Raw genomic sequence first — 14,094 nt, forward strand, 5'->3', positions numbered from 1 at the left:
TTGCCAAACTGCTATTATGTATTAACTGTAATTTTAGTTGTAATATCACCATTCACCACTAGATGGCAGACATGACTAAATTGCGCTTACACTATACAGTACTGCCGTATATGACAATGTGAGTAGAGTAGGCCTAATGCTTTTTTTTAATGATATGCAGGACAAACAAAGTACCTATTAAAATTCTGAGTGATTTGATTTTTGTGAGAGAAAATAAATTAGTTATTACATTTAATGTTGGTTTATTGTTCAGCAGTTTTATGACGTGCTTGATTGGTCTTTTCTTTTTCTTTTTCTTTTTTTGCAATAGACCAAATAATAATAATATTATGTTTTGTTGTTTGCTTCAAACTCTTCGTTGTTAGGTTAGGATAGTGGACCTTTCTTGCATGCATAGATTTTTCTTACAAGCATTGAGGAATGTATTATCAATATTTTATGATTAGTTATTTTTGTTGTCATACATTCTGTTAGTGCATGCTCCTATTGTATGTAATATTAAAATGGGTGTGGAAAGAAGTCGCATATACTCCACATAAGACAGGTCTGAGCCAGTATTCAGATCCAGAACCTTAGAACTGAAAAAAAAAAACGACAGTACTAAATAACAGTCAAACAGAACATAAAAAAATAGATAGCCTGTAACACGCAATTTGATGCAATATATTATAAAAACAAGTTAAATGTATCTCACACATTAACATATACAAAATAATTTGGGATTTATGAAAAAACATTATTAGTAACACACACAAATGTGAACACAAAAAAAAGAAATGTTAAGTTTAAAGTGACAATGTGTAGAATGAAATTGCCACCTAGTGGTCAACTAATAGAATGCAAATACCTATGTTCGCCATGCATTTTGAAGCAGCGCACTATGGTGCCTCAGAGAGACCACACTTGGCAAGGTTACCACTAATTACTACGTTCGCAAAGTTCTCCTCCTTCCGGAAAACATTTTGACCTCCTGTAAGGCATGACACGACCTACAGAACATAATAAGAAATTACTATACCTATATTTAAAAAAAAAAATAACATTGATGTGATAGAACATATACATTTTTTGCATATTATTGAAATTATTATTTTTTATGAATGAACATTGAAAATGGAAACATTCTACATACTGTCCCTTTAAAAAAATATATAGTGAAATACATACAAACACAATAAATTCAAACGTGGTGATTCTCTACTCTCTAAATGATATAAGTGCGTGGTAAAGTCAACAAAAGCACCATATCAACACTGCATGCGTGGACACCCAATTGGCCCATATTGTTGGGCCTGAAAACATAGACACGTGCAACACATCTATAAGGACGGGATGGGGCGGCGGCACATAAATCTATGTATACAATGCAATGTCCTCTAAAAAGTGTGTGTGTGTGTGTGTGTGTGTGTGTGTCTGGTCTTGTTTTTGGTTACATAGTGGGGCCAACATTTCGGGATTTCACAGAGTTGTGGGGCCCACCCGTCCATGTGGGGCAATTTTGCTGGACCATGCAAGTTTAGACTTGGTTTTAGAGTTTAGGTTTGAATTGGGTTATGGTTGAAGGTTAGGGTAAGGAATAGGGGTATAGGCAATCCTTTTTGATGTTTGGGGTTAGGGGAAGGGGCTAGGAAATGTATTATGCCAATGAGATGGCCCCACAAAGATAGTAAAACAAACGTGTGTGTGTGTGTGCGCGCGTGTGTGTGTGGGGGGGGGGGGGGAGTACATTCAGGACCGTGGACAGTTACCTCCCACCCCGCGTAGGTTAGTCGGATCAGCTGACCGCGCACGAGTACCCCCCCCCCCCCAACCCCCGCCCCCGCCCCTCTCTCCTCCTTCCTGGTGAGCATCATCTATACAGCCACGCTGATGCAACACATGCACATTTGCTGACTTTTCGCTCTTCTGGGTGACAACACAGGAAGGAGAAACCACACTTCTATTTATTTTTGCTCTCTTTTTTGGGGTCGTTTTTCTTCTTCTTCTTCTTCTTCTTCTTGTCAAGCAAGGCAAGTGCGTCAGATTTTTTGGGGGGAGGAGGATACGGCAACAGAACTACGAAATGTTGCTGGAACACCCGGGTTCAAGTTGTCAGAATAACGCCAATTTCTCCCGCTACAGTGCAGGCCAAGGTAAGGCATCATTATGATTATCATTATTACTGTCGAATGTGTTTTTTTTTCATCTTCGCAGCGCTCGCTTTTAATTGGTTTGATTTAATTTTGTGATTAGAAAACTGATGACAGCTGCTTCTAAGAGCGTGCAGTCAAATAATTGAGCAATAGCCTATTATATTTCATCTTCATTGCCGTAGTTAGCGACGAACTTTTCACTTAAAACCACTCCGCATTTCCACGTCTCTTTTGGAAAATGTCAGAGAAGAACTTGCTTGCTTTTCAATGGAGATACGGTTTTGTTGGGTTTTGTTCGTTAGCCTAAATTGTGAATAGCTTATTACCCTTTTATTTGTGAAACGAATATTTCTTGAATGTCAATTGATACAGGAGGTGTTCAATTCCATGCACATCCGACTGCATGTTGGGCCTTTATTGACATTTGCAAGACTCCGTTTCACCGGAGCTCCTAAATGCATCACAAGGAGGACGAAAACCTTTTCTTCTTCTTCTTCTTCTTCTTCAATTCAAACACGCACAAACCTCCTTTAGATGTGCACTGGTACAATTCTACGCTGCACATGCGCACTTTTGTCACTTTTGAGTGCGTTGCATGCGTGCGGGAGACGTTATGAATGCGTAATGAGGCCCCATTGTTGCACAAATGGCCCGAACAGATGTTGTGCGCGTTCTGTCATTTCACACCGCCACCGCCATATTGCCCTCGCGATAACGGATATGGTGCATGGATGGACAAGCCCTCCACCCAACTCACCCCCCCCCCCCCTACACACAAAACTGCACCGTACAAAAAAAAAGAAAGAAAAGTATAAGAAAAGGGTGCTCTGCTCACCATAGGGGACACAAAGGAGACTGCAACAGGTGTCACCTTCCCACGACCGTGCACGACAGGTGGGACACCTGAAAGGATCGAAAGGGACATGGATTAGGAAAAATGCACACAGCACTCACGACATTTTACAGACAAAATTAGTAAGTTAAAAAATAATAAAACACACAGACAAACGAACAAGTTAAGCACACAGTTTACAATATTGCATAAAACACGACATCGAGTCGGCACATGAACACATTAGCTTAAAAAAAAAATACCATCCTCCAAATGTTTACGCCCCAAAAAAATACGATCAAGTTCAAATGAGTGAAACATACTCAGATCTATAGAAAAAAAAAGAGGCCTACAACAATTTTGTCAAATTCTAAAAAGGATTAATTAAATAACACATGATTTTTGGGTTGTGGGTGCACATTTAAACACAAATATTGATACTACCACAATATTTGAAAACAAAAAAAAGAAGTTTGGTTTACTCTTAACATAATCCATAACTAAATGTTTGCACGCTTGCATGCATGTCAGGGGGGAAATACAGTAGATTTATATATATATATATATATATATATATATATATATGTATATATTTATTTACTAGGCCTAAATGGAAAAAATAGCATGCATTTCAAGTTCAACAAAATATTTCATAGATATTCATAAAATTTGATGTTTTAAGCACCGAAATATTAATGCAGTAAGAGAACACACACAACCGATAACATTCATTTAAAATAATAAAATTCGTCAAAAATATCACACAACCACTGATATTTTGTGAATTATATATTAACGTGTATGAAATCTGATATATAGCTATAACAAAACATATTCATTTCAACGATTAATATTTCTAATTCATTTAATTTCATTTCACGTTTCTTTTTCTTTTTTCCCTTTAAAAAAAAATCAACGTTACTTGCAACTCCTGAAGGGGGAAGAAAAAAAGGAAAAGAAGAAGACTTTCAAAATGAGAGAAAAAATATTTCCTTATTGTTAATATTTCATATCGTTCTTGTCACATATAGGGCAGCGCCTACCAAGCCATTCAAGCGCCATTTGTATTTTTATAAAGAGTCCATCAATAAATTAATGAAATTGTTGTTATATGAGCATTTAAGATTTAGATTTTGGGGGCTTTTTATAACAGTTTATGTAGGTTGTTTTATTTGATTTTAGGCAGCAGGTATAGCGAAACAATAAAATGAACAAGCCACAAGCGATTAAAAAAAAAAAAAAAAAAAAAAAAGGGACCAAAGCTGCAAATGAAACATATTTGTCAACCTTCACATATACACTTGCTGAAATGTGGACAAATGGCGCAATTGATTTTCGATTCCTAAGCGTGCTTGCACTCGGCCTGATTTCCCCAGACGCCATTTTGCGCCAAAGATCAGCGTCAATAAAATTCATTGGGGTGCTGGCCCGATCAACTTTGCTATTGAACAGCACGCATCGGCCCTAAATAAACACCAGACTCCACAACAACCGATGGGAAATCCCATAACTCTAGTGTATTGAAACGACGTCAGATTTATTTACTTATTTGTTTATTTTGATTGACTGAAAATAATTTTTGCAACATTTTCAACTATCGCTTTAGGGCTTGATGCTTCCCGTTTGTAGGGAAAAAAAAATTGCCTGCTCATTATCCAATGTTCATATAATATACATTATCTTATTTAAAGAAAAAAATACAATGAAAGCTGTTAAGCCTGGTTTATTTTGTTAAAATTTCAAGCAAGCATTTTTATTTATTTAGCACAATTAAAAAAAAGGTAGTTGTAAAGCATTAGGCCTATTTAGAAAAATAAATTTGAACACATTTTACATTTGTTATAACGGGTAGAAACGGCCAAATATAAGGTACACATGCACAGAGCTGTAACATTTTATTTGCAGTTAATTGTAATTGTAATTTGTAAATGTATTGGTATGATAAGAATACATCCTGAAACATCATAGTGCAGATTGGCCACTACAATTAGCCTATATTATTATTATTATTTTAAAAGTGAAAAGTAAACCAAATATTAACAGTTCACACTTTCAAGCGTGCCTGTGAGTTGATGATATATGGATGTGTTGCTTTTAAACCGCAAAGAACCAGCGAAAGCGAATTTTAAGGCAACATTTTTTGATGTTCCGGTATTTGTTCATCACGATTTAACAGGTGCAAAGTGCAAAGTCCCCAAACTCGGTTGCATGTTGACAAAATTGTTAATTATGGGTATGTTATCGCTAACAATTTTTATTTCCACATTCTTGACTGTTATACTTCCTCATGATTCTTCTACTATTACCCTTTTGTTTTTAATTCTTATTTTACGGTTTAATTCACACAGATATGTGTCATTTCCCCCCCCCCCCCATTTATATACAGTATAGACAACAACAACAAAAACACTTTCATTTATACATATTGTTTACTTATCGACTATAGCCACAAAAACACATACAGTATTTGACGTTTACATTTATTTATTTTTTTTTAATAATTTTGTGTTTAATATATAGGCTTGGTGCAACAATGATTTCTTTCAACGTAAAAGGGTCGAGTAGTGCCTCTCTTGTTGTTTTAATATTTAAAGCGGAGCTCCAAAAGCGAGCAAATGACTTGTTGGGAGGTCTGATTGCTTGAATGGCCGGTTCGAGCACCTGTCTGATGACGTCACCCGCATGCGCTCTCAAACTACATAAAGGCTTCATGCATGTTGCATGGCCTCGGGCACCATTCACAATGGCCATAATCAGATTCATTGCAGCGTTTGTTTTAATAAGTAATGAGCTTGGTTGCATAAAGTGACCTTTCTGCTGTCTGCAATTGCTCAGAAATGAGTACTTTCAGGCTAATTAGACGGCAACTACCAGATTTGTTATGTTTATGTTGGGATAAAAACATCTCTTGAACTGTAAAAATACGGTGTGCTTTTTAATGACAGTAGTTTTGTCAGCCTAATGTGCATGGAGTGGAATCGTCGTAAAAATATTATACACATTTATAAATATATAAATAATTCAGTTTGTCACATTCATGCATGATGTGAGAATTTTTTTGTTTTTTTAATTGTAGGTGATGATATACTGTTCTAAAGCCAGATCCATTCAAGTCTACACTTAACTAACAAAGTTCCATACATTTTAAGCACATTTTGTACCGATGACTTTTGTGGTGTCACGTATTTTTGTCATATTTTTCATACAATCAGGGAGGACAATTCTAAGAAAAGACACTATAAATGAAAATACGGTAATTATTGAGACATAGTCTTTGGTATTGCATTTCTAATCCTTGGTGTATCCCAATCAATCATTTGATTTAATAGATGCTAAGGTGACAACGGTTGTGCCTTTCATAGCCTTAGCCACTTCCTATTTATTTTTTTATTTTTTTTGCACTATGGTGAACTGCACTCCATTTTTACTGTACACATTATAATGACAATAAAAATATTAATTGTCATGGTATATGTTCCCATCATCGTCATAGAGCCACTCACTCAACAGCGGCAAGAAAAAAACAGCCAGTAGTAATGTTTAAAAAAATATATATATATAATAATAATTTAATAAATAAATAAATATTTCCCCCTAAAATATAGTCCTACTTAAAAACAAAAAATAAATACAAAATAATTATTTAAATGATCATAATTGATTAAATAAAACATTAGAATTTGCTAAATATATATATATATAAAAAAACAAAATTTCTTGTGAGACTGTATATCAAGAAGGTTGTTGCGTATCTTTTGTAAGTGACCTGGGTGCCTGACTGACTTGTTTTTGTTCCCTTCTCTCTGGCTAGACATCCCGGTGTGTGCAGGCTGCAACCAGCACATCGTGGACCGCTTCATCCTCAAAGTGCTGGAGCGCCACTGGCACAGCAAGTGCCTCAAATGTGCCGACTGCCACACTCAGCTGGCTGACAAGTGTTTCAGCCGGGGCGACAGTGTCTACTGCAAGGACGACTTCTTCAAGTGAGCACACGCGTGCACACACGCACACACACAGTACAGGCATCTATCAATTTGGGGGGCCAAAAGTACCGTAGACTAGATTTTAGACCGTCTTAAAGCAGGTCTAAATTGTGGCGCAGGTGCTTTTAACGTGGTTTTGGTGGATTTGATCTAGGCGCAGGCAGATAGCTTCTGAGGTCCATGGACATGTGTGGTGCATATTTCATTCATAAATATGACAACATTCTCTCTGAATCGATGTGGAATTCAATTCAAGGAACGAAATATTATCATGATCATCTTATAACGATATTTGATATTTGATATTTGTGGTGGTCTAAAGTTTTGATGATGAGCTGATCATTTAAAATTAGCCGTGTGTGATTTTGGACCAAAAGTATCACACTTTCGTTGGCAGAAAGATGAATTTCTTGTTGGGCTGGTTTCGATCTAAAATGAATGCGGGAAAATAATGACTTTAAAATGACAGCCAAATTTCATGATCACGGTCGTCGTGACAGTTTAATAGGCTGGAGAACAAAAAAAACATCACATTGTTGTTGGCACAAAGTTGAACTTCTTGATGGGTTGTAATCACTTTGAAATGACAGGAAAGCAAAATGTCATGATCACAACTGTGACGAGAATTTAGAAGGATTTTGTATGAAAGCGTAAACTAACAATTTGGTGATCATATTCTTAAATTGACTGGATTATATGTAAACTATTTAGTGTGATACAACATAGTCATATACTGTATAGAAAATTGGCTAAAAGTTTTGTTCTTAAGAGAATTTGGTAATAGTTTGTAAGTTATAGAAGACATCATCGGGTAGCGCCTTTTTATTGGCTGTTGTCAAATGATGTCATTTCAAAGCGACACAGTCAAAGAACTACAAAACGACCATCTTTGTTCCGTACGGTTGTATTGTTCAGATGTGTGAAATTAACGATGAGGGGGAAAAAGTAGATATTTGCTATAATTATAGTTTTAGTTAATTTGGTGAATGTAAAATGTAGTTTCAGACAGTTCTTTTTTTTTATGCAAATTTTTTAGTAGATTTTTGTTTACAATTTTTTTCCCATTTTTGTTAATTGTAATAACTTTGGGTGAGACTGAATTTAAAAGATTAAGATTTTGTACAAATGAAGATTTTTAGCCGTGGATCAACAATTTTCTTGGGTTCTTGCTTGTTATAATTTGGTAAGAAAATTAAAAAAAATAAATAAGACATATTTTCACTTTTAGTAATTTAGTACAATTTTAAAATTTTACAATTTAAAGTGTAGAGTAGTAAGAAAAATTGGTCAAATATTAACCTATTTTACTGGGCTCTATGTATTTTTCCATATAATCTTACACAAGACAGTGAGTACAAGGCAGACTTGCTTTGCTATTAAATCATTTGCTGAATGGAATATGCCATAACCTGCTTAAGAGGGCGGGCAACCTCCGACTCATGAACCAAATAGTGCCGGTTTCTAAAAACAATTGACGCTTTAACTGCTCATAATAGATCATTTTTGATACAGTTGTCATAGCGGCTCTCATTCAGTTGCAGCGAATCGTTGTAAGTTTGAGTATTGTGTCTACAAGACGTGAACTGACGATTCCACCTTGTCCACACCTGTGACCCGAAAGGAGATTTGGCACCAAATGTGCGGCGTGTCAGCAGGGCATCCCGCCCACGCAGGTGGTGAGGCGAGCCCAGGACTTCGTTTACCACCTGCACTGCTTCGCCTGCATCGTGTGCAAGCGGCAGCTGGCCACGGGCGACGAGTATTACCTGATGGAGGACAGCCGGCTGGTGTGCAAGGCCGACTACGAGACCGCCAAACAGAGAGGTGTGTGTTTCGCAGTGTTTACTACTCCTTTTAATACAATTAAGGCCCACATTAATTTGTGGCGCACTCAATTTCAAATCCCCTTTTTATCTCCTCATCTGTTTGTTTGAATATATACCGAAGTGCTCAACTCAACTTTTCGCCCCCAAAAACACACACGTTTATTTTACTGATGAAAGGGCGCAATTACTTAGGGGAGAAGGGGGCGTCGGCCATTTGGAGGATGTTTTGCCAACAGATGTGATGCAATTAATAAGGTGCCAGGTTTTACTTAATGAGCATTCTGGGGTCATTTTAGCTGTTAACCTAATCTTAGCATCATAGTTTGGGCCAACTTGTTTTTGTATCAATTATATCTAATTGGTTGCATTTGTAGAAGCAGCATAGTTTAAGGGGTACAAGAACTTACAGCCAGGGTGATATCCTCAAAGGAACAAAGAAACCGCCAACGTGAAACACAATTCGATCCATGATGAGAGTTGAGTTCCAAAGTGTTCTACTTACAAAACACAGGGAATCATTTGTGAAGTTTCAAATAATATTTAACACAACCAAAAAAAAAAAACTGCAGAGATGTATAATTATGATGTCGAAAAGATGAGACAAAACTTTAAGGTCATTGAGGCAGGGGTAAATCTTGTCGGAATTTGGAAAAATATTACCAGAGGAGTTTTTCCCAACCATTTTTTTTAACAAATTCAGGGGGCCGGAGCAAAAATATGAATTTGAAAATTTACCCTACTGGAAGGACCACCCTAAAATTGAGATGTAAAATGTGTGATTAATCTTGAGTTAATTATTGAAGTCATGCAATTAACCACGATTACCTCCTAATGTATATATATATATAATTATGATTTTTATTATTATTATTATTATTATAGGTGGTCGGGGGTCAGAGGGGTGCCAATTCAGTCTGAATGTCGCGGGTACGTGGCTATGGTAGTTTGGGAAAGGTGGGTGTAGATGTTGACCTTTAGGGACTGAAATGGCTCCTATTCGTCATTATAAGAAAAGCAGAAAAAAAGACATCAGGCTACTACCTGTTCAGTTCCTTAGCAACCAGCGTCAAATATGGATTTTTTTTTTTTATGTCAGTTACACTGTCAGAAAATCACACTGTCCTTGTTTTTTTTTTTTTAACAATAGGAATAGAGGTTAGGACTAGAGTTTCGATATATGAGATATGAATTTGTGTTTAAGGGTTAGGGGGTTAGGCATTAGGGGTATGTATGACATTCAATGTTAGCATTAGCGATTCAAAAGTTCTTTTGCAAAGAAAATTATACCCAATTTAAGAATAGTGTTAGCGGTTAGGTCAGAGATTTGGATGTGATAGGGTTAAGGTTAGGCGTTAGAATTTTAGGGTCTTTCATGCCTGTTCCATTGTCAGAACATCCTCTGTTTGATGACCTTTGTCACTACTGGCCTCCTCCTGCATTGTCTCACATTGTCCGTATCCTACTCTGCCCTTCAGAAGCCGACTCGACTGCAAAAAGGCCTCGAACGACCATCACGGCCAAGCAGCTGGAGACCCTGAAGAACGCCTACAATAATTCTCCCAAGCCGGCCCGCCACGTCCGCGAGCAGCTCTCCTCCGAGACGGGCCTGGACATGCGGGTCGTGCAGGTAAGGTTTATTATGATCCATTAGGAAGCTGATCCATTAGTGTCCCGAGTTCATTACGGCGGGACAATGGGCGGGCGAGCTGGCACCGCAGCACTCCATACGCCCGAACGGCAGGGTGAATTTACGGCAAGATGGAGCAAAATGAAGTCCACATCAAAGTCAGCGTGGTTTAAGTGGGAGCTCGTTAACAATGGCGGGAGCCGGCCCCACTCTCGTATTGTCGTCCGGCCGACGAGCCCCCACACCGGCGGCCGTATATATTGTTTTATTTGCAAGGACAAACGTGGGGGACGGAAGCCACTAAAATGCTCCTCATTATTATGTGAAAGGAAAGGAGTCGAGGAGGGTTCACGCGGGGCGGAATCTCATTAAGGCACATGTAAAACTCAAAAAGGGGTTTTACGTGTGCGTGGGAGATTAAATGGCTAAGAAATGGAGATATTTCACCCTCGTTTTTTTTTTACTCTTAGAGGCACTTCCAATTGAGATCGCAATGAGCCTTTTTGATTGTGTAATGAAAACAGCAGCAATAGTAACAACAGGAACAGTAACGAGAGGATAAGCAGTAACGGCATAGGTGGGCATTCCATCAATAACGGAAGGTCCGTCAATCCTTCAGAGGCAGACTTCCCTTTATTTTCAAGTGTACGTCCTGACTATCCTGAATCCTATTTCAAGATAACAGGAGCAGTAACAGAAACGCAATACATAACATTGTGATATCCTTGCACTTTTCTTTACTTGTCATTTTGAATAAACAACAAAATTAAGAACAGGAACAGGAAATGTGGAGCTTAGAGTGTGCGGACTTTGCAGTCAGAGTGTCCTCAAAAATGATGTCACAAAGGCACAGAAGAAGTACTTAACTTTGCACCACATATGTAAAACTTCATAGGTCAGCAAAATTGCATCGTCGGTGCTCGTTTTGGTAATTACGTCCAATCATCCTTCAATTCGATTTAGGTTGTCCATTGGATGAGCGCTTAGCACAATTCGGAGGTCTGCAGACTCCAGCATTCCCGTGTGGGGTTTGCATGCTCTCCTCATGCTTGCGCGGATTTTCTTCTGGTATTACGTCTTCCTCCACATTCCAAAAACATGCATGTTAGATTTTTTGAAGACTTTAGATTGACTTTGGGAACTTTCCTGAAAGCGAAGCCATCGCAGTAAACAAGGGCTGACACATATTTCAGAGGTGCTCCCAAAGATTAGACCACGGCCATGCATCCCGTGAAATGAAACGTAAGCGTCATGTTTTTCCTCTACAGGTTTGGTTTCAGAACCGACGGGCCAAAGAAAAGAGGCTAAAAAAGGACGCCGGGCGCCAGAGGTGGGGCCAATACTTCCGCAACATGAAGAGGTCCCGTGGAAGCTCCAAGTCAGACAAAGACAGCATCCAGGAGGAGGGCATGGACAGCGACGCCGAAGTGTCCTTTACAGGTACGACTCATGTGTTCAGGTATACGCCAAGGAAGACGGCGCAAGAACCAAACCTTAATCTGTCTTTTCGCTTCTTGAAACAGATGAACCTCCCATGTCTGAGCTCGGCCACAGCAACGGCATCTACAGCAGCAACTCCCCGGCCATGGGGGCCCGCCAAGGGGGTAACAACCACGCCTCCTTCCCATTGGAGCACGCCGCCTTGCCCTCGCAAGACCAGTTCCACGACATGCGCTCCAACAGCCCCTACGGCCTACCCCAGTCACCGGGGTCTCACCCGGCGCTACCTCGGCACCAGCCGCTCATCACCAGTCTGGTCTACCCTGAATCGGGTCTATCCATCATGAACCAAGGTGGGGGTTTAAACCCCGCTGTGAGGGTCTCCATCGGCGCTGCCAACGGCCCAAGCTCGGACCTCTCTACCGGCAGCAGCGGCGGATACCCGGACTTCCCCGCAAGTCCCGCCTCCTGGTTGGACGAAGTGGACCACGGACAGTTCTGATTACTTGATTCTCAGAAACTGGACTTATTGTTAGGATTTAGTCTTGTTTGTTGTCTTCTGTTTGGACTATGGACTAAATAAGACGGTGATTGTATGGCAGACTGGTGGAAACTTGGAAATGGTACTAGTAGCGTTTGGACGGAGGACAAAAGCCTTTATAAAAAAGCACTTGGCCTAATATTGTATGTAATGTTCATTTTGAGGTATTGACATCTTAGGGACAATATGAAGACTGAGATTGAAACATCCCTCAACTCCTCCTACTGTTTTTTTTTTTTGTCGTCTACACGTACGGTGTGTTCAGGTGCAGAAGTCTTTAAATGTCTGGTTGTTGCCAAATGTCAATATATATATAAAATATAAATATATACATAATGGTTTATCATTGTGGAGACTTTATTTTTATACGAGGACCATAAAAGGAAAATCCAGTGAGGGAGGACTTTGTACATTCTTCAACCATATGGCCGGACGTCGTCGCAGCGACGCTTCCTAGGGGTCCGGTTACATCTATGCATTTGTGTGTCTTGTTCTACTCCAAAACAAAAAACCCCAAGAGGTGCTTGCTGTAGCAACCCGAGGCTGTGATGTATATGTTTGTTTATGTGGAAAAATGTTTTATGTATAATTTATTCCTTAATGGTTATGACCACACGTTGATTATAATGATGATTCCTGATGAATGATGCAGGACTTTAATAAATGAATACATTTGTCACATGTTTGGCTGTCTTTGGCAAGATCAGATTCATATCCATAACGAGAGGTCAATTGGATTCCTAGATGCTTTGTTTGAGGCATGGGCCAACTTTATTATTGGAATCTGTTTGTTTTGCTAACATTTGTACAAAGTAGGAATCGCAGTTACAAAAAAAAAAAAAAAAAAAAAAAATCGGCCCTGTAAAATATTTGGTTAATATTTATCATATATTACAATTAAAATTATTGGGAGGGGGAGGTGGGTGTTCACCCCGCCAAGAACCATCAATGATACCTCTCAATATTTATTGTGATTGAAGGTAACTTTTTACAGGAATAATCGTCTTTTATCCAATATGAATCAGAAATATTAGTAGTTGATAAAAACAAAACAAAGTACTGCGATTGGACAGATTTAAGATCAGAATTTCTCTTGCAGTTAGTACATCATGTGAGATAGATATAAAACATAAGGACCACAAATGTGCACCGTCTACAGCAGCGGTAGGGAACCCTGATCCTGCCTGTTTTCCATGCCTCTCTCCTCAAACACAGCTGACTCAACTGATCGGTTAATCAGCAAGCTCTGCAGAAGCCTGATAACGATCGTGTACATCAATCAGGTGTGTTGATGGAGGGGGACATGGAAAACAGGCAGGACAGCGGCTCTCGGGGAACAGGGGTTCCCTAACACTGATCTACAGCATGCTCAATTCGAAAACTACGTCTTTCAATTTCCTCATTCTTGTCAAATTCCACCTATTTCTCGTAAAACTCAACATGATGTAATACTGCTAGTATTTTTTTACTCAAGTATTTCAAATGTCATACTTTGAAAATGCATGATTTTATTACAGGTCACAATATATATATATATATATATATATATATATATATATATATATATATATATATATATATATATATATATATATATATACACACACATATATATATATATATATATATATACACACATGTTGTACAGCTAGTTTGGAAGAGTTCATCTCAAACACAATGTAAGGGAGGGGGGAAATATATCAACATCTAAAT

The 14,094-nt window shown here is 38.5% G+C and overlaps 1 protein-coding gene across 1 annotated transcript; it reads left to right on the forward strand.

Annotated features, from left to right (window-relative positions):
- Positions 1–1,894: 1,894 nt before the first annotated feature.
- lhx3 (LIM homeobox 3) lies at positions 1,895–13,037 on the forward strand. Its single transcript, XM_086097657.1, has 6 exons — positions 1,895–2,132; positions 6,776–6,947; positions 8,569–8,771; positions 10,249–10,400; positions 11,669–11,840; positions 11,924–13,037. The coding sequence occupies exons 1-6, from the start codon at positions 2,063–2,065 to the stop codon at positions 12,340–12,342; spliced, it is 1,188 nt and encodes a 395-aa protein (XP_085953783.1). The 5' UTR covers positions 1,895–2,062; the 3' UTR covers positions 12,343–13,037.
- The last annotated feature ends 1,057 nt before the right edge of the window (positions 13,038–14,094 follow it).

This window comes from Leptonotus elevatus, chromosome 15 (genome assembly GCF_054856555.1).
Source record: "Leptonotus elevatus isolate MCC_2025b chromosome 15, RoL_Lele_1.0, whole genome shotgun sequence".
NCBI lineage: Eukaryota > Metazoa > Chordata > Actinopteri > Syngnathiformes > Syngnathidae > Leptonotus > Leptonotus elevatus.

What these genes read in the sequence shown, in the direction of transcription:
- lhx3 (XM_086097657.1), top strand. Translation starts at nt 2,063, where the DNA reads ATGTTGCTGGAACACCCGGGTTCAAGTTGTCAGAATAACGCCAATTTC. An exon ending in TGGACATGCGGGTCGTGCAG is followed by an intron (nt 10,401 to 11,668) that starts GTAAGGTTTATT and finishes TTTCCTCTACAG; the next exon opens with GTTTGGTTTCAGAACCGACG. An exon ending in CGCCGAAGTGTCCTTTACAG is followed by an intron (nt 11,841 to 11,923) that starts GTACGACTCATG and finishes TTCTTGAAACAG; the next exon opens with ATGAACCTCCCATGTCTGAG.